Here is a 27,587-nt window from a genome sequence, read left to right as displayed (position 1 = left end):
ATTCTCAAACACCACCCCCTTTTTAATTTATAAGATTCCCTCTCTAAAAGTAGAAAAAGGCAGTTTGATTCACCTGCACAGAGCGTAGGTGGCTCCATCTCCTGCCCACGCACGCTGGCCGGGGCCTCTGGTCTGGGACAATGTCTGCAAACGCAGACATCCACAGGGACCAGGCTGGTGGCACCAAGGGGTGCGCTGTGCCCACTCAGAAGAACTCAGGGTGGAGAAGATGGTGGGAACTACTCTTCAGACACCATGAAGAAATGTGCCCCCAAAAGCCCAGAAATCTGGGGGTTTTCTGTTGAACTTTTAATTTTTGAATGTCAGCTAATGAGGAAAAGTATAGCAGGCCAAACCAACAACCACAACAACGAGAAACTGGGTCTTCGGGAGCCAGGGTGTGGCCCGTTCTGCGTTCCCTCGCTCAGAACCAGAACCGACACCCACACCCTCCCCATCCTCACCTCCCAGCTTCTCTGTCTCCTGGGAGCATTTCACCCCCCCCTCTGGCTCAGCCTCTGCATCCAGAGAGTCCTCGGCCTTTCCTCCGCCCTCTGCCCTCCCCACGGGGGTCTGCACGCGGGCAGCGCTCCCGTCTGTCCCTCGCAGTCCTGTGACCTCAGGGTCCCTGGCCCGGCCCGCCCATCGCACCGCATCCCACCCATTTTAGTGCCTGCACTCCGTACTGCTGACCTTCATACCCCCCGGCCCCAGGGCCGGTCCCCCAATCCCCGGCTGGAACGAAGCTTCAGAGCCACGCGAACCACGTGGAAGAGAGAGGGCCATCCGAGAGCTCCCTGCGGCCCACGGCACGCCGTCGCCGAGAAGGGCACAGGTCCTGTCGGGTCCTGCCACTTCAGCGTGTTTGAGAGGAGGGGAAGGTGGTAACACCGTGATGGGACGTTAGACGATCAGCTCAGGGTTACCAGTAAAAGGTGTTTGCTCCTCGGACTTGTTTCTCTAGTAAACCCCCACAATACGTAGGCTACGAGCGACCCACTTAGTTATGGTGATCTGAGTGCTAAACCCTTTGTGTTTATTAAAATATCTGAATGCTGTATGGTTATAACAAAGGGACAGGGGACCTGAAGACTCCCCCGTCCCTGGGGACGGCTGGCAGCAAATGCTCACGACCGAAAGAGGCTCCTCTTGTGCATCCGCTGTGACAACGGGGCGTGTCTGGTGGCTACCAGCACTTTTCATTGACTTATATTGTGGTTCATAATGTGGAATGATTCTCAGAACACAGTTCTCTATGTCAGCACCGCCATCACGAAGTTGAGAGCAAATATGTTCTTCCTGCCACTTTCCAAGGACTGGTTCACGCTTAAAAAAAAAAAAAAGGAGAAATTCCTATACTTATAAAATGTTTATGTTCTTATGCCATCTGCACTGTGTCCACTCGGAGAGCCTCGCCCTAACACTCCTTAGGGGCTGTGCAGGCGCGCTGGCCCGGCCGGGCGCTGAGTACCGCTCGCTGCTCCCCTGCGGCCGGCTGGCCGTTTACATCTGCTTAAGTGCTTACTGGTAAAACCTTCAGTAAATGTGAAAAATGTCTCCTGTAAATCCCCATAATACTTAAGCTAAACCCTATTCTTTAGGGTTAATAATGGCAGCTAAATAATCCATTTCGTTTTGAAAACTCCATCTCCATCCGTCACCGAGAAAATCAGGTACCCGGCAGGCCGCCTCCGAGTTGTTTGAAATTCACCCTCTCTCTAAACAACCTTCCACTCTGCCCTATCGCCCCATCTTCCCCGCCCACAGCCCACACCCTGAGCCACCACAAGTCCCGGGCGCTCTCGTCTGATCCATTAAGTTGGAAAAACTAATGCTGACATGTCGTATTTCCCTGTCAACAGCACCAAGCTGAAAAATGGATAATCAAAGGGGACATAACCCAAATACAGATGTGTTTTAAACTAACAAGGAAGACGGCCCGGCCCGGCCGCTGCTGCAGGAAGCGCTCCCCGTCTGGTCTGTCCTCTGTGTTTGGGTCTGTCTGACCTCCCACAGAACTTCTCGTGTGTTCCAAATTCCTTCGTTTCCCTCAGTACGCATGGACGGGCTCCTCTGTCCTGTCTGCTAAGCCTTTTATGCATCTGATGAATTTTTTTTCCACTGAGATTATAAGCCTTTTGAGTATTATAAAAGCCAGAACGGACCGTGCCGGTGACATTATAGGTAATCAATACGTTCTTGATGAATTGAATTAGACGAGGGAATTATTTAATTCTAAAATATATAGAAGGAACATTAGGCCTTGACATTCTCAGAAAAGATTAATTTTAATTAGGATAGACCAGAGAAAAGGTCATTACTTTAAAATATATATTATATGTGTATATATATGTGTGTGTGTGTGTGTGTGTGTGTGTGTAAAATACCAATACACTGGAAATTTAAGTCTGAAGGACCTCATTCTAGATGAAGAGGGCATATGAAAGGTGTCTATCACCCTCTGTCCTTCCTAAAAACAAAGAGGACATGAAACAGAAGACTTCAATTTTGAGAGAACGGGGAAACACCCCGAATTTCCCTGCCAATGGGGGGGGGGGGGGGCGATGAGGCGGAGGCTACAGTCCTCTGTGTGTCGTCGGCAGAACATGGCTCCGCAAACGGCCAACTTCAGCGTTTCTACCTCCGGCTTTGACTGCAGGCCACAAATGGCCCGATCAGAAGTGTGTGTCCTCAGTGGGAGGCCGACGGTGGCCGGAGCCACGCCAAGCAGAGCCAGCGCCTGCTCAGGATCTGCAGAAGCGGCCCAGGAAGGAGTGGCCTTAGGGACCTTTGTCCGCCCCCAAATGTCCCTAAGGCCCTTCCCATTGCCACACGGGGCTGACTGCACCAGGGATGCCATCTCTGGCCCAGGCTCGGGCAATCAAATTCACTCCCACAAGGCCTCGGAACCCGGAGAGGCCTCGGCTAGAAGACACAGGGTGGGGGGGGAAATGAGGCCCAGGTTGCCATGGGGACGATGTGTCAGTTCTGGTGAGATGGGACTGGAAGAGCCAATCAGAGGGAGGGAAGCCGGGAAGAGCAGAGAGGGTGGCCGCTAGCAACCCCCGCGCAGTGGGGCGCGGGCCCCTCTTCCCAGAAGGCTGGTCCAGACTGAGGGCAGAACAGTGCTCTGTGGCGGCCGCCTCCACAGACTGGTCTCTAAGATGGAAGGGCCACTCGTCCGAATATTAAGTCAGAAGCAAAGGACCCCGTCGGGGCAGTGGGGTTGGAGGGGGTGCTGAGAGAGACCCCAAGGGGAGTCTGGGCTGGACCCTGGTGCTCAGGCCAGCCGATGTCCAGGTCTTAGGGCATGCAGCCATAAGGCAGAGACGGCTCCCACGGGCCCCAGGGACCCCAGCACCTTCCAGAATGGTGTCCGGTTCTGGCAGCTGTGATTTGCGGGAGCAGAACGCTCGGTCCCCCTAAGCAGAACCGAGGCGCATCTCAGGAAGAGCGACGGCGGGCGTCCACTTGTAACTGCAGCTGTCCCTTGGACCCCTCCTCATGGCCACCCTGACACCACTAAATCCTCCTGACACATGATCTGATGTTACAAGTAGCCACGCAGCTGCGTCAGGTGGAAGGTGTTCAAGGTATCGCACACCCGCGTGGCACACGGGGGTGCAGGGCAGGCAGGCACTGGTGAGGACGTGGAAACGGCAGAGAATCGGGAGCGGTCAGAGACAGGCCCCGCCGTGGCTCTGCCTGCCCCGCGTCCCACGACCACACACCCACGCACGCATGCGTCCCGCCGCAGCGTGGGTCCCTCGGGCTGCGCGCTGCGTGCTGCCGCTCAGCCTCAGGGGAGCGGTGGTTCGTCCCGAGGTAACAGAGACTCCATGGAGGGGACCCAGGACCGAGACCAGGGCTTAGAGCAGCGCCGCTCTGCCTTTCCGGAGAGCTGCTTCACAGACGTCCTCAGACGCAGATGCTGGAGCAAACGAAGCCTAATGCGCTCTGACTCCGACTCTCCTGAGTGATGGCCGGGGGGGTGGGGGGGGGGTGGATGTACTCAAATTCACCAAGTGGCCCCCAAGCCATTAAAGACTCTGATAAATAATTCTACCACAAAGGCCCCAGAGCAGAAGTAAAAAGCAGAGAGCCACGGGGTCAAGTGAGTCCTCAGGAACGACATCTGGGTAAAGAGAAGCTGCAGCAGGACGTCTGTGCGCCACGGGCGCTTACGGTGAGGCCACGTGTCCTCCAGAGCAGACAAGCAGGAGAACTAGTAACCTCCGTGTCTCCGCAGCAGTTGGGGTGAGTCTGAATGTGTCCTCCCTTCCCTTCCTTCCCTTCTTTCCTTTTTATTGTGATATGGTGGACATCAGAATTAGCATTTTCTGTAGGTAATAAAGAGATAAAAATTCTGAAAACAATTTTACATTTCTCTAGAGTTTTAAACCCATTTCCCAACAGTGACCTTTTATTTACCATGATTTGACCCATCTGTTATCTCTCAGCAGTGTTACGTATGAGGTGCACATGGCTGGAGTTAGGGTCCTCCAACACGGGAGAAAGAGAGGGTATGCAAAGAGAGGGTATGAATTCAATGACGCCCATGCTCAGACTCAGATGACATGTTTCATCACCATATGAAGAATATCTAAAAACTGAGATGTTTTCTACAATATAAATTAAAACAATATTGCTCATTAAGTTCCCCCCGTCACCAGAGTCAAGTTGGATTACACCCAGTGGGACCACCTGAAAAGAAGGTTTTCTGGGGTTTGCCTCCGTTCCACCCCACAGACTCGGCCTCGGTGTGAGCTGCTGGACACGTGGCTCCTAAGGTGTGTTCTTCACCGGAGGACAGAAGGGAGCCCCTAGCCCAGCTTTCTTCAGACACAATCACTCAGAGCCGGGACTTCTCTGCCAGGGATGTCACACAAGTCCGCTAACCTTATTCATCTTTTCCAATTTATAAGAAAACATAGAGACACCAGGTGTCACTTTCGGAAAGCAACTTACAGAGGTCTGTGTGACCACGTCGGCCTGAAAGCCGGTGGAGATGTGTCACGACTCTCCGCACACGCATTTCCTCCTCTTTTGCCCCAAACAAGCGATTGGAATTGGCACGAAACCACCTTAAAGAATAAGGATGTTCTGTGATCCTACTCATCACTGTCAGAGGGCATCCTGTTATCATCCGGACAGGACACTGGCGAGCCTGGGAAGGGCCACTATCCCATAATCCCGCTGGGACGACAGGTGTCAGTCAGGACTGTCCTGGGCAGATGCAAATGCCGACCACGCCTCGTTCCCCAACATCATCTCTGGCTCCAGCATCCACTGATTCGCACACCACGCGCGCCTGCCCTGCTCCTTCCTTCCCCTGGAACCAGCCGAGCCACTCGAGACGCTCCCCACACGGCCTCGGGCTGTCCTGTCTGGCCGCAGCCCCCTGTTCCCCAGTGGCCTCCAGGCCCCAGAGTGGAAACCTGCTCACCCGGAGCTGTCTGCTCGGGGTGTGCTGTCTCTGGCTTGCTCCGGGATGCGTTAGAACCCTGCTCCTGGGTGTGCTGTCTCTGGCTTGCTCTGGGATGCGTTAGAACCCCGCTCCTGGGTGTGCTGTCTCTGGCTTGCTCCGGGTTGTGTTAGAGTCCCGCTCAGGGGTGTGCTGTCTCTGGCTTGCTCCGGGATGTGTTAGAATCCCGCTCCTGGGTGTGCTGTCTCAGGCTTGCTCCAGGAGGGATGTGTTAGAACCCCGCTCCTGGGTGTGCTGTCTCTGGCTTGCTCCGGGAGCGATGCGTTAGAACCCCGCTCCTGGGTGTGCTGTCTCTGGCTTGCTCCGGGATGCGTTAGAACCCCGCTCCTGGGTGTGCTGTCTCTGGCTTGCTCCAGGATGGATGTGTTAGAACCCCGCTCCTGGGTGTGCTGTCTCTGGCTTGCTCCAGGATGGATGTGTTAGAATCCCGCTCCTGGGTGTGCTGTCTCTGGCTTGCTCTGGGATGCGTTAGAACCCTGCTCCTGGGTGTGCTGTCTCTGGCTTGCTCCAGGATGGATGTGTTAGAACCCCGCTCCTGGGTGTGCTGTCTCTGGGCTTGCTCCAGGGATGGATGTGTTAGAATCCCGCTCCTGGGTGTGCTGTCTCTGGCTTGTTCCAGGAGGGATGTGTTAGAACCCCGCTCCTGGGTGTGCTGTCTCTGGCTTGCTCCAGGATGGATGTGTTAGAATCCTGCTCCTGGGTGTGCTGTCTCTGGCTTGCTCCAGGATGGATGTGTTAGAACCCCGCTCCTGGGTGTGCTGTCTCTGGCTTGCTCCAGGATGGATGTGTTAGAATCCTGCTCCTGGGTGTGCTGTCTCTGGCTTGCTCCGGGAGGGATGTGTTAGAACCCCGCTCCTGGGTGTGCTGTCTCTGGCTTGCTCCAGGATGGATGTGTTAGAACCCCGCTCAGGGGTGTGCTGTCTCTGGCTTGATCCGGGATGCGTTAGAACCCCGCTCCTGGGTGTGCTGTCTCTGGCTTGATCCGGGATGCGTTAGAACCCCGCTCCTGGGTGTGCTGTCTGGCTTGCTCCGGGAGGGATGCGTTAGAACCCCGCTCCTGGGTGTGCTGTCTCTGGCTTGATCCGGGATGCGTTAGAACCCCGCTCCTGGGTGTGCTGTCTCTGGCTTGCTCCGGGAGGGATGCGTTAGAACCCCGCTCCTGGGTGTGCTGTCTCTGGCTTGCTCTGGGTTGTGTTAGAGTCCCGCTCAGGGGTGTGCTGTCTCTGGCTTGCTCCGGGATGTGTTAGAATCCCGCTCCTGGGTGTGCTGTCTCAGGCTTGCTCCAGGAGGGATGTGTTAGAACCCCGCTCCTGGGTGTGCTGTCTCTGGCTTGCTCCGGGAGGGATGCGTTAGAACCCCGCTCCTGGGTGTGCTGTCTCTGGCTTGCTCCGGGATGCGTTAGAACCCCGCTCCTGGGTGTGCTGTCTCTGGCTTGCTCCAGGATGGATGTGTTAGAACCCCGCTCCTGGGTGTGCTGTCTCTGGCTTGCTCTGGGATGCGTTAGAACCCCGCTCCTGGGTGTGCTGTCTCTGGCTTGCTCCAGGATGGATGTGTTAGAACCCCGCTCCTGGGTGTGCTGTCTCTGGCTTGCTCCAGGATGGATGTGTTAGAATCCCGCTCCTGGGTGTGCTGTCTCTGGCTTGCTCCAGGAGGGATGTGTTAGAACCCCGCTCCTGGGTGTGCTGTCTCTGGCTTGCTCCGGGATGCGTTAGAACCCTGCTCCTGGGTGTGCTGTCTCTGGCTTGCTCCGGGATGGATGCGTCAGAACCCTGCTCCTGGGTGTGCTGTCTCTGGCTTGCTCCAGGATGAGTTAGGACCCCGCTCCTGGGTGTGCTGTCTCTGGCTTGCTCCGGGATGCCTTAGAACCCTGCTCCTGGGTGTGCCGTCTCTGGCTTGCTCCGGGATGCGTTAGAGTCCCGCTCCTGGGTGTGCTGTCTCTGGCTTGCTCCGGGATGCCTTAGAACCCCGCTCCTGGGTGTGCTGTCTCTGGCTTGCTCCGGGATGCGTTAGAACCCTGCTCCTGGGTGTGCTGTGTCTGGCTTGCTCCAGGATGCATTAGAGTTCCGCCGTTTCTGTCCTCTACAGAAGTCCGTAGGACATTCCTCTAATGTCATCACCAAGTGTCTCTTCTTATTCTGAAGAGGAGGCAGGATTTGGGCTCCCTTTGAGGGGTGTTTTCTTCTCACGGACAAGATATTTCTGGAGCGAGTTATGCGTCGTTACTAGGAACTCAGGGTGGGGCCAGACTTTTGTCTGCTGGGTATTCTTAACACTTGGACCCGAAGTTTCCTCCACCTGAGGACTGGGGGCGGGCAGGGGGACTCAGCATCATCTCTCTGGCTCTCGTTGTGAGGGATGTAACCGTGAGGTCACCAGGGCAGGCAGAATGAGAGTTACAGTTCAGCCTTATTAACGAGGTAAATCTGATACGCTCTTCTTCTGATCTTATCGTTTATCCCAAATCCCATGTTCTATAACCCTGCCTTTCCTTACCGGCCTCTCAATTTCACTACGATAGGATTATGATGCCACGGACCCTTCCTGGGATAAATCAATACATTAAACCAGTGAACAGAAAGCCCTGCACAGTGTTCGGCGGCCACCCACTCACGATGTGTTTCAAGAAGAGAAGGCTAAGAGCGCAGAGGATGGATGTGCCTGACGGGTCCATAGGAGCAAAGGGCCCTTTAGGGCATCTCTGCCCAGGTCCTCAAGAAATCACGGAACTAGTCCAGGCATATGTTTCTTAAATAAAAAATTTCAAAGTAAATTGCAATCACTTGAAAAAGTCAATGAAATATATTTTCTCCATAATTGTGTGTGTGTGTGTGTGTGTGTGTGTGTGTGAGAGAGAGAGAGAGAGAGAGAGAGTGAGAGAGAGAAATAGATAGTCCGGGACAGACAGACAGGAAGGGAGAGAGATGAGAAGCATCAACTCTGTTGTGGCACTGTAGTTGTTCATCGATTGCTTCTCATACGTGCCTTGACCGGGGGAGGGGAGCCTCCAGCTGAGCCAGAGACCCATGTTTAAGCCAGTGACCTTGGCCTTCAAGCCAGCGATCTTTGGGCTCAAGCCAGCGACCATGGGGTCATGTCTATTATCCCACGCTCAAGCTGGTGAGCCCACATTCAAGCTGGTGAGTCCACGCTCAAGCTGGATAAGCCTATGCTCCAGCCCATGACCTTGAGGCCTGGAACCTGGGTCCCCAGCATCACAGGTCGACGCTCTATCCACTACGCCACCACATGGTCAGGCTTTTCTCCACAAATGTTTGCATAATGTCTATAGAATAGATAGAAACCAAGCTATGTACAAACGCTGAACTAGCTGTCAATAGAAGTCTTGCTGAGATTTCTTCCCCAGATCTATGCTGACAGGGGCTCATACTTCACATGCCAGATTGTAAACAAGTAAAGAAGCTGTGTGGATGCAACAAGGTGTATCAGCCCAAATCAAATGGCAAATGGTAGCAATGACCAGAAAACAAATTGGTTACACTTTGTACTTAAATGTCAAAAGCCATTATGCACGTGAGAACCACCAAAGCTCAGAAATAAATGTTAATGGATATTCTGTAAGCCTTTCTACTATACCCCTATAGCCAGCCACTCATAAAATATCTGTATAGATAATAATTACTGTATTATAGTAAACACTAACTGACAAGATATAATGTCCTCAGTTGTTTTTTTTTTTTAAAGAAGGAAATACAAAACAAATAGATGAAGTCTATTCTGAAAGGGAATGACAATATAGTTATATATATGTATATATGTAACTATATAGGTATATACATATATATGTATATATGTGTACATATATATACAATATTCATATCCTCAGTTTTAAAATCATTCTTCTCAATGCAAGATTTCTACCCCATACTTTTAACATCTCCTTGTACTTATTTAATAAACTACATCCTAGATATAAAAATACGTGTGAGTCTGTTTTTCAGGCCTACAGTTTGCTCTCTAAAACACCAGCTTAGGTTACCATCACTGAGATTCCACTGGGAATCAAAGATGACATTGCTGCGAGTTTAACAGGAGGGAGAGCTGTATGGTCGCTTTCCTAGGCAGAGCGGGGCAGCGAGCACACCCCTCCCAAGGCCAGGGCGCTGACAGGCCGCTGTCCTGAGCGCGGGAAAGGACCACCCGGGCTAAGCGGGCGAGCTGCTCGCGGAAGGGCCGCTTTTCCCCGGATGCCGCGACATGCCCGCCGCCCGCTTGCTGGGTCTGTCCCCACAGCTCCAGTGGCTCTAAAGAAGAGAGCAGTTGTTCTGCTGGGGAGAATGTCTGCACAGAACTTCCACATAAGCTACGAACCCACCTGTGATGTAACCGGTGACAAGAGCCGCCTTTAGCTTCGAGATGGGTTACAGAGCCTGCATCCTCCCTCTAACAACCTGCCTTAAATCATATGTCTAAGCATAAACACTGCAGATAGCATTATTTCTATTTTTAAAAGGAAGTAAAATATCAGATGAGATTTTCTGTTCTATCTTTTCATCTGGCTTTAAGGCTCTTTTCAATAAAACGGTATTTTAAACTCATTTAAGGACTGAATGGCTAAAGCAGTGAATATTAAAAATCATTTTTACATAGACTTACTGACTATACTTGTTTCTTTTATTGTTTTAGTTCATATGTGAGATGAATTGATCCACAAGAACTATTACCCCAGTGATTTCTAAGCGCCACAAGGGACGGCCCTGCCCGGACGTGTGACGAGAGACTTCCCTGATTTAGACTGCTCAGCACCAACCATTTGGCTCTTTTTATTCTTCTTGCTTTATGATCATCTATGGAATTGAAAAATACTTTCAGTGTCGCTTTCGAGGTCTCTAGTAAGTGACACGTTTAATTATTAACCATTAGTGATATTAAAATATTCATGTGCCTTTTAGTCCTACCTAATTGAGTTCAGTGGCGAGGGCAGACATGGGAGCAGTGGCTTACTGGGCAGAAAACAGCACTATCAGTTTATTGGAAAAAACCAGGCTTCCAACACAGCTTTCTTCTGTGACCCTATGTGGACTTGTCGGAAATTATTGGTGTTCATGGAATGATTTTACCCACAGCCACGACAAGAGAAACCAGTCCTTGGCTCAACACGGAACTGAATAAAAAACCTATCGCGTGAGTTACATACCACAACAGAACTGCCTGTCTCAGACCCACCGGAAGTGCTTGGTTGTATGTCTTAGTTAAGAGTTAAAAAGTCCTGTGTATCCAAACCAATATGGCCCTCCGGGGTGCGTTTATTTTCAATTCACAACTCAAAGCAAAAGACTGGGAAAATGATTCAGGACAAACAAGCAAATGAATGTTCTGTAACATGAGAGTTATAGTCACGATATTACCTGATCTGTCCACGAACCAGAGGTCTGTTCTTTGTCCTATTCATGTTTGAATCAAATGGCACCTCAAAAAACTGCAAAGAAGTTGAAGAAGAAAAAAAAGAAGAAAATATTAAGTATAAAGTGAAACAGTTCTCTTATGCTGTAGTTCTACAAGATTTTCCACAGTAAATTTCACTGTAATTTTGACAGTACAAACGAATGCCCTTGATACTCTCTGGAGAAAAAGTTCCTGGGAGAGACACATTTTACAAAGTTATAGGCATTAGTTGTCAGGAATACACACAGCTTTGCTTTTATCCACTTGTGAGAGACGCCGGTCAGATACACAGTGGCATTCTCCAAGGCCAGTCTGAGGTCGTGAGGAAGACGGTTTCGTCAGGTGGGACACTGCTGCTCCGTCTGGCAGTGAACAGAGCTGGAAGGTGTCTCCGGGTGCCGCGCCTACAAGGCTGTGAACCACGGAGGCTGTGCTGAGTCACTTCAGCTCAGCTGGACCTGCGCTGCCTGGAATTCCCTCCCCGTGGACTGGGAGGCTACGTAGGGTTAGCCATGAGGGATGCCCGCAGGACATCTGGAAGGCGGACAGGAAGCGGCAGCCCTGTTTGTGAGGTCCAGCCTGACTGCAGCTCACACACAGCCCTGGATCTGCCGGTTCACCCTGGTTGGCTTGGCAGCTCACACACAGCCCTGGATCTGCCGGTTCACCCTGGTTGGCTTGGCAGCTCACACACAGCCCTGGATCTGCTGGTTCGCCCTGGTTGGCTTGGAGTGGCGCTGGAGCTGTCCCTCCTCCAGCTCGGACCGGGTCTCAGGCTTCAGCCCGTCCAGCTTGCCCGTGTCTCACCGCCTTGGGCCAAGCCTACCTGCGGCTCTGGCTCTGCCGCAGTCACCTGCAGCAGGCTCGGGAGGGTGACAGGCAGCCAGGCCCAGTCTGTTCTCCTGAGCTTCGGCTGGCTCATCTCTGCGGACCCCACATCGCTCCCCCTTTCCTCTGCGTCCTGATGGACGGCTTGGTTGGTGCCAGCTCAGAGCCAGGTGCCGGTCCAGCTGTAGGTACTACAGGGACCGCTGAGGTCCTGGGACCACGCACAGCGGTTCTGAGGTTCTGATCACGCCCTAACCGATATAGGCTTCTCCTCTATTACTTTAAATAGTGCCATTATTTAAAAGCATTTAACTTTTCTTATCTGATGATCTAAATGGCAGGCTTCCTGAGATGTGTGAATTTATGTTCTTAATGTTAAAAAAAGCTACGTAAAAATAGGCGCTCCATGAGGAATTTATCAAATAAACCATCGGTGCAAAAGATACGTCTATTTATTTACAGACTGCGTTACGTTTATTTTAAAATAATACATAATTTATAAGTGTTAGAAAATTCTTTGCCTATAAGAATATATTTTCTTTATTGAATTAGTTCAAGTTACATGCAATTAAAACGTTCTGTCTGTCCACATTCCTTCCCTTCCCCCATATTCAAACACGTCCGATAGGTATTTGAAATACCCTTTCCTCCATGACTGTTAACTTAATTTCACAGGACTAACGAGGATTCCAATTACAAAGAGCATTATTTAAATGCTGGTAGGGTGTTATTTTTATAACACAGAGACTCCTGTATAAATAACGATCTTGGCAGTTCTCAAGTCTGTGTGTGTGTATACATGCAAATTCATAGTTCAGGAATTCTGATGAATTATTTCATCTGGATGAAAAAATATATACCATTTTTTCCCCGACGTTTCAGGCAAAGCAGCCCCCCAAAGATGGGAACTGAGGTCTGGACTGTGTCGCTTGAGCTCCGGGGTGCCACGATGTGGCAGCAGCTCCCGTCCCCCACGAGTGTGTGACTCTGTAAGGACAAGCCGCACCTGCGGGGACACAACGCTAACCGAGACTCACGCTCACTTCGGCGAGGGCTCGACCAGGCTTCCCGGCACCGAGCAGCAGGACTCACCCTGTTCTGTCCTCCACGTCCCTTCTCTAACCGAGACTCACGCTCACTCACGAGGGCTCGAGGAGGCTTCCTGGCACCGAGCAGCAGGACTCACCCTGTTCTGTCCTCCACGACCCTTCTCTAACCGAGACTCACGCTCACTCACGAGGGCTCGAGGAGGCTTCCTGGCACCGAGCAGCAGGACTCACCCTGTTCTGTTCTCCACGTCCCTTCTCTAACCGAGACTCACGCTCACTCACGAGGGCTCGACCAGGCTTCCCGGCACCGAGCAGCAGGACTCACCCTGTTCTGTCCTCCACGACCCTTCTCTAACCGAGACTCACGCTCACTCACGAGGGCTCGACCAGGCTTCCCGGCACCGAGCAGCAGGAACTCACCCTGTTCTGTCCTCCGCGTCCCTTCTCTAACCGAGACTCCCGCTCACTCACGAGGGCTCGAGGAGGCTTCCCGGCACCGAGCAGCAGGACTCACCCTGTTCTGTCCTCCACGTCCCTTCTCTAACCGAGACTCACGCTCACTCACGAGGGCTTGACCAGGCTGTTCTGTTCTCCACGTCCCTTCTCTAACCGAGACTCACGCTCACTTCGGCGAGGGCTCGAGGAGGCTTCCTGGCACCGAGCAGCAGGAACTCACCCTGTTCTGTTCTCCACGTCCCTTCTCTAACCGAGACTCACGCTCACTCACGAGGGCTCGACCAGGCTTCCCGGCACCGAGCAGCAGGAACTCACCCTGTTCTGTCCTCCACGTCCCTTCTCTAACCGAGACTCACGCTCACTCACGAGGGCTCGAGGAGGCTTCCTGGCACCGAGCAGCAGGAACCCACCCTGTGCTGTTCTCCACGTCCCTTCTCTAACCGAGACTCACGCTCACTTCGGCGAGGGCTCGAGGAGGCTTCCTGGCACCGAGCAGCAGGAACCCACCCTGTTCTGTTCTCCACGTCCCTTCTCTAACCGAGACTCACGCTCACTCACGAGGGCTCGACCAGGCTTCCCGGCACCGAGCAGCAGGAACTCACCCTGTTCTGTCCTCCACGTCCCTTCTCTAACCGAGACTCACGCTCACTTCGGCGAGGGCTCGAGGAGGCTTCCCGGCACCGAGCAGCAGGAACCCACCCTGTTCTGTTCTCCACGTCCCTTCTCTAACCGAGACTCACGCTCACTTCGGCGAGGGCTCGAGGAGGCTTCCTGGCACCGAGCAGCAGGAACTCACCCTGTTCTGTCCTCCGCGTCCCTTCTCTAACCGAGACTCACGCTCACTTCGGCGAGGGCTCGAGGAGGCTTCCCGGCACCGAGCAGCAGGAACCCACCCTGTTCTGTCCTCCACGTCCCTTCTCTAACCGAGACTCACGCTCACTCACGAGGGCTCGACCAGGCTTCCCGGCACCGAGCAGCAGGAACCCACCCTGTTCTGTTCTCCACGTCCCTTCTCTAACCGAGACTCCCGCTCACTCACGAGGGCTCGAGGAGGCTTCCTGGCACTGAGCAGCAGGACTCACCCTGTTCTGTCCTCCACGTCCCTTCTCTAACCGAGACTCCCGCTCACTCACGAGGGCTCGAGGAGGCTTCCTGGCACCGAGCAGCAGGACTCACCCTGTTCTGCCCTCTGCGTCCCTTCTCTGACGCCTCCGGGCTAGCTTTGCTGCCTCGGCTGAGGGAGTAAAAGCACATTGCCAGGACATGCTCTGTACATTTAGGTGGGAAATTTAAATCCTGTAGATCCTATAGTTTGCCTTAGTCTACTCACAGTTTATCCTGTGCTTTATAATAATTTTTTAAAAATAACTTTATCATGAGTTCAGTTGGACCCGACTCCTTCTGGAGTGAAGTAAAACTCCTTTCATAGGTGTTGAAAATAAAATACAAAGGACGTATTACCACCGTTAGATTATAAATATGATCTTGTCCTTTTTTTTTTTCTTTTTTTTAAAATATTTCCTTACCCCTTTGAATACCATCAGAAGTAACAGGCTGTAGCGAACACCATTCCGACAGCTGCTCAGACACAGCGACTCGGGCCAGGCTTGTGTTTCTAGAAGGCTCTGTTCATTGGCCGCACAGCCTAGTACCTTTGCTCTCCGCCACCCCCACCCCCGACACAGTGATTGGTTTACCAAGTAGGGATCTGATTCAAACTGGGCCAATGAGAGTCCTTCCCGGGGACTTTACAAACTAAAGCCCAGGAAAATGTGTCCTCCCTTCTCTCAGGCTGCTGTCCTCACGGAGCAGGTCTCAAGGGAAGCAGAGAAGGGACCCAATGTTGATTCCGTGGGTCACGCTACGTCCACGGCTCCACCTCTGCCTCTGCAGTTTAAGTCACCCCTGTATGGGGGTCTATACCTCTTGCCTCCAGGGTCCTAATACATGAAGGCTGTAAAAGTTTCTAATGTCTGAGCAGTGCATGGCACAGAAATAAATAACATGCTTCTTCCCTTTAGCACACAACTTTTCTATGTTGCATTTTCAAAAGAAGTTTTTCACTCTCTTTTCTTCATTAAAATCCATCAATCTTTTAAAATTCTTCGTATTTTAAAATTTGGCTTTTTCTATTCAAGTTCTTAGCCTCGATATGTTCCTTCCAATCAGTCAGATGATCCTCCGTATTTCTTACCCTCCAGCAGTCCTACGGTCTGTTATACTACTTACGGCTCTTGGGGTTGCAATAGTAAAAACAACAACAAACAGACAAAGACCCAGCCCAAGCTAGCTGAAGTTACAACGGGCCCTGGCCTGTTAGCTCAGCCAGGGAAAAGTGCCACCCTGCAGGGACAGGGCTGCAGGTTTGGTCCCCTGGTCAGGGCCCACACGGGGAGCAAAGAATGCATGGCTGAGTGGAACAACACATTAATGCTTCCTTTCCTCCTCCCCCCTCTCCCTTCCTCTCTCTGTCTCCCGAAAAATCAATAAAATTAAGCCCTGCTGGATAGCTCAGGCGGCTGGAGTGTCGTCCTGGAGTCTAGGGGTTGCTGGTTCGATTCCCTGGTCAGGGCACATACAGGAGCAGCTTAATGTTCCTGTCTTTCTCTCCCTGCCTCTCTCTCAAAATAATAATAATAATTAAGATAAAATGGGGCTTTCTCTCCTGCAACAGATTGTTCCTGCTTTTGGAAATGACTGGGCTCAGCATCAAGTGTGCCGTCAGGACTCAGGTCTGTTCCTTCCCCTGAACCCGTGTGGCTCACTCCTGCACGCCGGCTCCTTCCACAAAGCATGCAAAATGTCGTGGGCAGCCCCTGGCCACCCTCGCAGGAGGTTTAACCCCTGACAACTCCAAAAGAAAAGTCCGGAGCCATCATGGCCGTAGTCATCACGGCTAGGACAGGAGGTGACCCTCCTGTGAGCACGGGAAGGGTGTTGGTGGAAAGATACAACGACATAGTGCCCCACCCAAACCACAAGTATTATTTTTTTCTGTAAGAAAGAAAAAGTCTGTTACTGTAAGAAAGTGGGAAGATGTCAGGTAGACAGGTGTAGTGAGATTATTTATAACTCACTGTCAGGCTGACAACCCCAAATCATTTCATTTCATACATGTCGCACCTATAAAATAATTTGCCTATCATAGAAAGAGTGTCCTTGGCTTATGTGTTTATCAGTCCATATACACATAATAAATAATTTATATTGATCTCTCTCTCAGAATCAGTTTAATAGTTCTGCCTATTGAATAGAACACTAAATGAATCATTTTCCCCTCTCATAATCACATGATTAAAATAGAGGGCAGTTATACCAATGGACAAATATTTATTAGGTGCCTATTTTAGTATTTTTGCTTTTCTATGATATTATGTCTTTGTATTATTAGATAATTATGACTGCTCCACAGAGACGAGGCTCGGACACAGCCTATGCACACAAGCCCCCTGAAAGACTAGACGCGAATGTTACCACTGGGTTTTATGAACTAACAGGACACAGACCCCCAAAGCAGACGGACTCAGAACCGGACCCAGGTGATGAACTTCTGCCCCTCCTTTCATTAAGTACACCCTGTGAGAAAGTCGATGTGTTCTCGAGATGCTTGTCAGGCTGGGAAAACAGTGAATTTGACAACGAGAGGGACTTTTCCTTTCCCTACGCTGAATAACGACCCTGACACTCTTTCCGCCGTCGTCAGTGGAAAAGCAAACACCTGTGAGCCTTGTCAGAATTTGCTCCCGTCCATCAACGGTCTGTCACCCCAACCTCACAGCTTCCAAGGTCCAAGATAACGTCTCTGTCAATCTCAGATCACGCCGAGAGGGCTGCCGCCTAACAAATAAATAAGGTGTGGGGAGGGGCCGCTTTTCCAGCGCATTCCACGTCCCACGGGGCTCCCGCCCCGCTCACTGATCGGTCCCAGGCCTGCCCAGCCACTCCTCTTTCTGTTCCCCACGCCTGATGCCGTACCGAGAATCCACAATCCAGTAAGACCCGTTGTTCCCATTGACTCCCCGCCCCCACGAGCGTTCAAAGTAACGAGTGTATGTGCGTGCTGGTAGTCCTCAGAAGTGGCGTTTCGCTCGTGTGGTGATGGGGGCAATGGTCTTCTCTGACCGTTACTCTAGCCGTTGCTCACTAAGCTGTGTCTGACAGCACCACCCGTAAAGAAGAATAATAAAAACGTATAAAAGGTCATTTAGCATTTATCAGAGGCCCACAGAACCATGTCCTCTAGGTAAATAAAACAGCTCAGAAAGTCACAGTGGTTCAGACCAGCTACAGAAAGGATGCGCTAGGCCACCTCTCTCCTACCAGCAGGTCCCAATCTGTCACACCGCTTTCCAAAGAAGAGATAAAAGGGAAACGCAAGAAAGTAGTTATAATATTTATCCCTGAGCAGAGAGAGTTGTGAGGTGGTTTATTATTCCTTACCTTCTGTGTGTTCCTGATTGTCTATAAGGACAATGCATTTTGTACTTAAAAAAATGAAAGAGGTAATGCATTCTGCCTGGAAATACAAACACAAAACCTGGACAGTCCCTTTGCATGTGAACTAATAAAGAATGACTGAATCGATCTAGCATAAAGCCAACATTCATGGAGGCAGGGTCAGTTAGAACCCTCTTCCCGCCCAGGAAACGTCCCAGAAAGACGGAACGTTGACCGTACGTGTTTCTCAAATACGCCCACTCTGCCATCCTCAAGGCCGCCTCCTGAATCCCGGCAACTAGTTGATTTTACCTGGATTAAAACTGCCTCCCAAAACTTCCCACCTCCAGCATCGATCCCCCCACCACCAATCTTCACATAATCATCACTGATCGTTCCGGATGCAAACCCGCTCACGTCTGTTTCCAGCACCAGACGCTCCGGGGCTGCCCGCTGCCCCAGGGACGGAGCTCGCGCTGTCCCGCGCCTTGGGCCGCTCTCCGGGGACGCTCGGGCCCCCTGGCGCCTGGCTGGGCTCCTGCTCCCTTCCGTGCTCTGCTCTGGGCACCGGCTCCTCTGGGTCACGCCGCCGGTTCTCCACACACTCGACCCTCTCCCCGTGCGGCCCCACTGCAGTGCTCCCACCACCCCCGCACTGATCTCGGAACTGCATCTGACCTTCTCCGTGGGCGCCTCAGGGAAGCTCCGCGGGAAGACGCCATCCTGCGGGACCAGAGCGCTCAGGGCGCACGGACAACCCCTGACTTCCTGCAGGCCCCTCCCACTCCCCGGCAGGCGGTCTGGTTGGGTCTCCCTCTCGGGTCAGCTCGACTGGCCCCTGTCGGCAGGAGGGTTTCTGACCCGGTCCACGCTCTGGGTCTCCCTCTCGGGTCAGCTCGACTGGCCCCTGTCCTCAGGGAGGGTGTCTGACCCGGTCCACACTCTGGGTCTCCCTCTCGGGTCAGCTCGACTGGCCCCTGTCCTCAGGAGGGTTTCTGACCCGGTCCACGCTCTGGGTCTCCCTCTCGGGTCCGCTCGACTGGCCCCTGTCCTCAGGAGGGTTTCTGACCCGGTCCACGCTCTGGGTCTCCCTCTTGGGTCAGCTCGACTGGCCCCTGTCCTCACGGAGGGTGTCTGATCCGGTCCACGCTCTGGGTCTCCCTCTCGGGTCAGCTCGACTGGCCCCTGTCCTCAGGAGGGTTTCTGACCCCGTCCACGCTCACACAGCTGATGTCTCCTTAGTCTGCACCCTTCCTCCAGTCCCGGACAGGGCCTCCTACTGTACTAACACCAAAGCCGGCTAACAGAACAGTCATCCTACCAGCGTCGGCCCTGCGGACAGGTGCAGCTTCCTCTCCCTCTTCCCTACCTGGGGCTACCCAGTCCCCCCACCGGCTGCTGGCGGTCCTGCGCCCCCCACCTCCTACTGCTCCATCAGTTACCCCCTTTCCCATTGGCACCCGAGCATCGAGCCCCTCTCCCAGCCCCCACACATCTCCCAGTGTCTTGTCTGACTTCAGCATCAGCTTAGCATTTGCCCAACAGGGAAAACCCCTAATATACCTAAAGTTTGGGGCTCGTAATTTGGCCAACATATTCACTAAAACAAGGTCAAGTTGAGAGCCTTCTAGAAAAATCTCCAAATAAGCTCAAGGGAATTTCCACCCTAACAGTTGCCAATGACTGTAATTCCATTTTTACAAAAACTATTTTAAAAAGTGAATTCTCAAGGCCAGTTTTGAAGAACCATCAATGCGTGAAAGGGAATGAAAGGGTTCTCATATGAACAGATTATTTAGATGCAAAACAGAAAAGTAAACGAGGGCTTAAAAATAGTAAAGAAATCTATTTTGCTAGTACTCCTCAGCATAATTGAATATGGACACAACTATCATACTACTAAATTCTTGTGGACCCTGCACAAGTACAAAACAAAACAGGCACGCTTGCTGACACTACGATACAACAGTGACAACAGCCTGCCTCGGAAACAATTTCCTAAAATGCTACAAAGAATTTAAATGCCATAATTTGAAGAGGAAAACGAAAAAAGAATTAGAACATGAACATTTGCAAAAGGCCAGAAATGAGTAAAGTCTTCTTTATTGAGATTCCACAGCAGAAGAAGGATACACTACTCAAAAAGAAAAGGTTATACCACATGTTGAGCAATAAAACTGGCAAACCGACAGGAGGTTCAAATGCCGCTGTTACAGCCATCTGGTCCCGAGGCGGCAGGGGACAGGGGCTAGAGAAATCATTAAGCAATCTGAGAACTCCCAAACAAAGAAACTGTAAAATTCTGAACTATAAAGCAAAGGAAACACACTTAATCCCTCAGGAGTTGCAGTATGTATTTCACCCGGGCTATCCCTTCCCTCCTGAGGACACAGCGATACCCCAGAACGCGGAGTGACACAGGATCTCGGCTGACGCATGTGGGCACACTGCCAGCTTGCCCCGGCGCTCGGGGCACCTGTTGGTCTAATCAACGCATTTCTCTATACTACAGAGCGAAACAGACGGGGAGGCAAAGAGGAGGCGGCGGCCGGAAGGAACGGGGGGGGGGGGGGGGATAAGTCTCATTCATTTGGCCTTTCAGAGAATACACACCTTTAAAAAAAATAGTTACATATGCTTTCTGTAAATTTCCAATGTTAAGCGATTAACACATTTCCTTCTAAGATTACAGTTGCTTTTCCCTCTTCCGATACAATAAAACTGAAAGGGAAAGTGGTTAGGTTTACTAAGGGACACCAACTTTTTACTCTATATGATCTCAGCAAAGAGATGGGGCCAATGAACCCGGGTTTCTGGGATGGAGGCACAATCACCGTGCGTTCCAACGTCCGTAAAGATTTCCCTGCCCCCCAGTTCCCCCCTGCAATCCTAATCTAGCCTCTTCTTGATTCCCTAAAGTTATTTAGAAATAACTCTATGAAAAGCTCCACGTTTAAAGGAAGTGCAGTACTATAGATTACAAAATGTGCTTTATGAATTTCAGTGGAAAAAAAATGAAATGGTAAGTAAAAGCAATGACTGTTGCATGAATTAATAATAAACAAATAAATATATAAATAACAGAAAGAAGAATACTTGCATCCAAGGACCAACATAGCACATAAAATAACCGGAACATTGTTAAAGGGGTCTCAAGAAGGGAACGCCAGGGGCTGCCCAGCAGACATCAACTGGAAATGTTTCTAAGAGATTTCCAGTTGTTTCTGTTCCCACATTCCAGCGTTTTCCTTTCACCCCGCATACTCAACACGCCTTATTTCCGCGCCTGACGCGTTCAGAATAGAAGCACGGAGTCGGACCATCCACGACAGGAGGGCCTCCAGCTCCCCTGCTGAAAGACATGGAGCGGCTGAAAGTTCCTCTCAGGGAGCAGGACATCTGCCATGCGCCCTGGGAGAGGCTGCCGGGTGACTTCCCAGAAACCTCGGACCGGTACTGTGTGGGAAGGAGGCTCACTGCGGCCCCAGGCCGCGGCACAAGCACTCGCCCACCTTACAGGACGACCCCCAAAAAACAACGTGGTCAGTGCCCGTCCACAACATCTGTTCGGTCCTACGGAGAGCAGACCAGGCAGAAGTGTTCCCTTTGCTAACCCATGTGAATAAACAAATGACTGAGAGTTTCTAGGAAAGAGCGTACAGTAGGCTTCAGACATTCCTGTGGAGTTTTTCAATGTTACCTTTTAAAGAAATGTTTTGATTCAGAGTGGTGTGAAAAGAATGTAAGTATTCCTACCCTTTTCTTTCAAATGTCAATTTAACCACATAAAACAGGTGAACATTGTAAAATGCCTATAAATTACAACGATTGATGTGTGACTCTGAATTTACTGGTATAATAATTATGTAGCTTAGAAAACTGGCCTTTGGCCATCGAATCCCAATATTTAAAGAATACAACAGACTGGAGGTCTATATCGTTTCCCGTCTGCATCAGTTTTCTGTCAAAGAGGCAACTCCTAGGATATCGGGAATATAAATGATTCCCTATGTTTGTATACGATATCCATGTAAAGTAGCGATTGAATTTTCTGACAGATATGAGTTCAAAGAATATTAATGTCTTAATGAAATACTTCCAGATAGAAAAGGTTTTAATCCTACTGATTAAATTTCTTTTGAGTTCCTTTTTCAAAACCTTTCATCTAGTGGAGGAGGGCAGGCTTTCTAAGGTATCTTTACACCCTTCCTCTTGGTAAGGGGAGACAGTCAGACCAGGAATGGCAGAATCAAGTAGAAGAATAATGAAATAAAGGGACGATACTACATAGGAATGGGTACGGTAAAATAACAAATGAGAAAAGCTGGTACCAGGCTACATTCCAGACAATACCCCAAGTCAGATTTTTCACACAAAGCATTTTAAAACTTGCTTGAGTGTATTCCCAATCAGAGATTTTTGCTTTAGCAATGTCAAATGGATCACAATTCTCAACTTACTGTGACCATCTATTTGAAAAGAAGAGAAAACAAAAAGATCAGGTACTGCTTCTCTTCTGGGAGGCAGAGAAATTCTAAATGATCGGCTACCAGCAGAACCAGGAATGGGAGCCATCCCCACCTCCACACATCCATCACAAAGGAAGAGGTAAACAGACACTTTCTAATTAAATCTGTAATGATACAAAACCACCTCAGATAATAAGTGTCTTTATAAGAAAAGAGTCTGCAATGCTGAATTACTAACCATCTCAGCCTATCTGCTCAACAGGGGCTTTTACTCCATAATGAGAATAGTCTAAAATATTCCCCATTCTAATAACAGGCAGCCTTTATAGGTAAAACACAAATTAAAATGACAAGTCACATTGGGGACAGGGATTTGGGGTTTTGTCAACTGATCTTTAACAGAAAGAGAAATTAACATTATGATTTAATAATTAGGCTTAGAAATCCTAGACAATATCCATGTATAAATTTTTGAAAAAATACATGAGGAACAGCAATAAAGTAGCACCTAGTTAATATCAAAATAATTTTTCAAAATGATAGCCCTAGTAATTAAGTATATTTGAGGCACCATTTCCTTCATGTATCATAATGTGATGACTTAAAGATTAATTCGATGAAAAGTTTTTTTTAAATTACCACCATGAGTCAAGATTTTGAAAGCTATGCAACCAAGAAATCTGAAGTAACACTGTGATTAATGAAGAGCAGATACACTAAAGATTACTGATCACATCTACTACATGCTATTTAATAATCTAAAGTTTTCATCACCTCATAACAAAGGATTACTATCAAGAATGTAAAATCTTAAAATTAAACACAAAAACAAAAATAAGATATATTATTTCAATATCATTTACAAATGAAAAGGGATAATGTCCTTATGAAGAACAGTGAGAAACTCTAAATTTAATGAGTTTAGTTTATTTCTAATAAATTCCACTTCTGCAACTACTATAATAAGGAAATAATCCACAAATGGAGGAGAAAACTAAGTGTAAATAATAATAATAAAAAGATCTGCTGTCATCTTGCTTTTAAAGAGATAAAAGCTGGAAGGAACACCAGAGGAATGGTTAAAATGTTGTAAAACAGTTTAATGGAATACCAGGCAGTCATTAAAAATAATCAGTAGGAAGACTCTAATAATCTGAAAAAAAAAATGCTTCAAATACTAATATCGTAACTTACAGTTTGTTTCAGAGTAGTGGGTCTGTTTTTATTGCTCTTTTCTGAACTTTCTTTTATTTTAATAAAAAGAAAAATAAACACAAAGTATAAATGACACAGATAGACGTGGCTACACTCTTGATAGAAGATTTGCCCATAATCTGGGAGTATTTTTAAAAAAATAAATGATACATTCCATTTTCCAAACCACATTAAATGGGTTAGGTTTTCCAAACACACATTAGAAGTGTACATTTTTCATCACACATGTTTTTAAAGGTTAGCTGGAGGAAGAAAAGTCCTTACAAGGACGGCAGGTCAAAAAATAAACTTATAGAAGCTCCTTTTAGAAAACGTTTCTTCACTTTTAAGAACTCTTTCCAAAATGGCATTTGGAAAAAATAGTTTTGTTTGTTTATGCAGAGTTGCCGCCCACTTAAGCCCAGGTTTCTCAGAGTTTTTGTTTTATTTTATTATTATGGCATCCTCTCATTTGCTCAGGAACCTACAGCATTTACTCCAGCAGCCTAGGTGGCAATCCAATATATACCACAAGTTGAAACCGTTTTTGATACTAAGTTTTGGAAGCAACAGAGGGATTCTCTTAGGCATAAAGACTCAAACATGCCCATCTGTGGTTTTCTGCTTTGAGCTAGGATGCTGATGAGCAAGCTGAGTTTGCAATTTTATTTAATTTAATTGCCGAGAAATCCCCAGCGACTTATCCAGGTGAAAACAACAACAATCCTGTAGCTAGGTTATTTCATTTGAGATTTTCTTGTCAAAATTTCAGTAATAAAAGTACAAATCTTTGTCTTCCCAATCATCTTCCTACCTGAAAAACAGTGCACATTCTCAGCTACAGATTGAGTCACTGCTAATATATTTTCTCTGCGGTGACTAGCAAAATTTGTTATGAGTAAATAATTGACAGGTCTTGGCTAGTATTGTGAGGATTAATTAAAATGGGAGCCTCACATGATGACCATTCCCACCGTTATCAAAGCAGGTGAAAATCTATAGTTAGTTTAGTAACTGAGTGAATATAAAACAAACAAAACATAGAACACCAATGGGACGCTGCCTTTCTGTTAATACTGAAAAGGCTACAGCAATGCAGTGATTTATTGTTTAAGAAACAGAAACAATGTGCTACAATTAGTTAGTGAAGGTTTACTGTTACCCAGCCTGGGTTAAGTGTCTTGCGCGTCAAGCATTATCTCACTGAGTAATCCTTACCCTAGCGCCATTCGGTAGTTGTTACCATGAGCCTCACGTGAAAGATCAGAAAACTAAATAAAGCCTGGAAGAGTCAAGTAATTAACCAAGGTGGTAAAGCCTGGATTTGAACCCAGGCAGTCTGACTTCAGAGTCCTCGTGCTTAACCGCTGCCCTGTACACCAGACAGCACGCTGTGTCCCAGACAGAGGCGAGGAGGAGATGCTGAGGCCGTGCGGGCCAAGGACCCCGGCTCCAGCTCTCCGTCTGGTGCAGGAGATGAGGTCCTTACAGAGTAGCCCAGAGGCAGCGAGACAAGACCCACAGAGATGCTAATAGGAAGTTCAGAGGAAGGACAGACTCCGATTCTCAACACGGGTAACATGCACAGTCTGGCCCCCCGCGCACTGGGGCCCAGAACACTTGAGACCCTGGAGCAGAAGTCCGCACTTCCTGTGTTGCTGGTACTCAGGAACTGGCAGCGTGAGTCCCTCACAGGTAAGAAAGGTGAACTGGCAAAACAACCAGTTTTGCCCCCAATAAAGCAGTTATCATGAGGAGGATAATAAGGAGAATATGTTTTAAATGATTTCATTATTTTCAAAAAGAACCACTAGTATGATTACCTGTATTGGTCCTCACAGATAAATTATTAAACATAATTCCAATATCCAACAATATGGGCTTAGTTAATGGCAAAATATACAAAATTTTAAAAGCCCTTTTAAAAACAAATAATATTTAGTAATCTGGGAAGTTCATGATTTGGCATTAAGAGAAAAAAGATTGCAATTGCTGATATACAGTATAATGCCTATTTGTATGTGTATTGCAAAAAATTGTCTAAGAGCTATTCCTATTCCTTCTGTAAAGAAATGTTATTCATGTTTGTCACTTTGATCATTATCAATTTATGGAAGATCTGAAAGAATCAGAACTGGTATTTGGTTCAATGCAGGAAGACATGTTAAAGAAATGCACTGAATTTTCTCTGCTCTTCAAGAACATTTTGGAATTAAAGTGGTCTCCTAGCATCACAAAACTGTATCTGAATACCGACTTTAATTCACACAGAAAAAAATTAACTCAAGTACAGGCGACTTGTTCGAGGACATGCCTATCAATCTAGACGTATAGCTTATACCTGACGACGAAAGTAGCAATGATTTCCCAACCCTCTGGGTGCCAGGACTAACATCTTTCCATCTTTTTGATGCCCAATGGAGTAGCCTTTCTAGTCTCTGTCCTTAGTGCTATTTGTTTTTCCTCCATTCACTCATTTGTTATTTTAAACATCTGTTTTAGAAAGTTCTCAAGAGTCTATAGATAAACAAGCATCAAAATCCTAACCACATCACTTTTAACACTATTCTTAAAAATTTCAGAATTAAGCCATTAAATATATAATTATTTTCAGTTTCTTCATCTCTGTTCAGTGTTTTTCAAAATAGGTATAAATCTACTTTCACTTTGGATACATTAATTTCCAAAAGGAGAATAACTGAGTTCAAAGATCATAAATATTTTTGGATCTACCATCTAGACACATTTATATTTGATACAGTATTATAATTTGATAATTTTTTTCATTTAACACTCACAAACTTCTGTGTCACTGTTATTTGGAAATGTGATTTTTATGATATTGTTTAGTATTCCATAATACGGAGAAAACATAATTTTCTTTGAGTTTGTTTTGTATATGTTGAAATTATATCTAATATATTTATAGTATATAAGATATGTGCATATATTTTGATGATTTGCTTAGAAATAATTTCTAGGATTGGAACTGCTGGGTTGAAGGGAACACACATTTTTTAAAAAGAATTTTACACTACACTTCCAAAATTTCTCTCCAGAAATACTGTTGTAATATAAATTATCAGCAATAGCGAGAAAGACCTGCCTTCCAGCATTCTTACCAATACTAGGTAAAACAACTTAAAAAAACCAAAAAAGCAGAAGTTAAAAATAGCTTTCCCCCATACTTGCTCATCACCTCACACAGCTTCATCTACCCTTATCATGGATTTAAAAACCAAAGAAGTAGAAATTAAAAAACAGAAAAAACATCAACAAACAAGCAAACAAGATTTTGACATAGGACGTAAACTAAACTCCACAACTTTGATTTTTAAAAAATCTTGGATCAGGTGTCAGTTTTTAAAACGAAGGCATCAGCACATGTATGCACAAACTACAGCCATTCACATCTCTCTCTGTCTCCTTCTGCATAACTTCTAACACTGGGAGTCAAGCTGGAGTCTGGTTCTGCCCGCCTCACCCATAAGACGATTTAAAAGAAACAGCCTAGCAGGAAATGGCGTTTTGAGGGAAGAGGTTCACTGCACGTTCTGACTTGTGCACATCGAGAGAAGAACTACGTAGAGCGCCCAAGCCACCAGGGTCGCAGGCGTGCTCCCCGGAGGGACGCTTCCTGAGACAGAGCCAGATCAGAAGCAGAAGGTTACAGCAAACTGGAAGTCAGCAAACGCAAACCTAGACACCTCCGTTAACAGCAAGATAAAAGTCTTTCTAGAGGGGTGTATATACTCACCCGGCTTTCCTTAGAAATGCCTGTTATTTCAAAGTCGGGTGACGAAGTCACACCCTGTTTGCCTGCCCTCTTTTGGAAAGCAAAAGCTGCCCTCACGTGAATTTTCTAGGTTAATGGAGTTACGTACCGCTTTCGAATAGCCATGTTTATAAAATTCAAATCAGTTCTTTTGAGGGAAGCTTCCCAACTTTCAGAACAACTGACTGAGCATCACCTTACGTTGTGTTTGGTGACTGGGGACGGACGCCTGCCTTCACGCTCTGTTGCTCAAACTGCTAAGCTTTCTAAGAGTCGCCTTCTTATTTTCTTTATTTTGTTCTCTGCCAATGTTTTCTTCTTCTCTACCTTCATCTCCAATCCTTAATTGACTACTTTTAATTATTTCTATCATTACTTATAAAGGCTTGATGCAAACAAACCAACAAATACCACCACCAACAAAAACCCCTAACAGACCTGATTAAGGGAAAAGGGCTTCTGGCTCTCCACCTCTATTCCCATCTCTCTCT

The 27,587-nt window shown here is 48.2% G+C and overlaps 1 protein-coding gene across 2 annotated transcripts in view; it reads right to left on the bottom strand.

Moving 5' to 3' along the window:
* Positions 1–27,587, bottom strand: part of COX10 (cytochrome c oxidase assembly factor heme A:farnesyltransferase COX10) — a 109,638-nt gene that overhangs the window by 19,587 nt on the left and 62,464 nt on the right. Inside the window, exon 5 of one of the 2 annotated variants that reach the window (XM_066264286.1) lies at positions 10,852–10,922. The exons of the other annotated variant lie outside the window; for it this stretch is intronic. Coding sequence (XP_066120383.1) covers positions 10,852–10,922 — 71 coding nt within the window. The remainder of the gene's footprint in view (positions 1–10,851; positions 10,923–27,587) is intronic. 2 annotated transcript variants of the gene reach the window in all.

The sequence above is a fragment of the Saccopteryx bilineata genome, chromosome 2 (genome assembly GCF_036850765.1).
Source record: "Saccopteryx bilineata isolate mSacBil1 chromosome 2, mSacBil1_pri_phased_curated, whole genome shotgun sequence".
Lineage (NCBI taxonomy): Eukaryota > Metazoa > Chordata > Mammalia > Chiroptera > Emballonuridae > Saccopteryx > Saccopteryx bilineata.
This window is presented reverse-complemented; position numbering and strand designations above follow the sequence as displayed.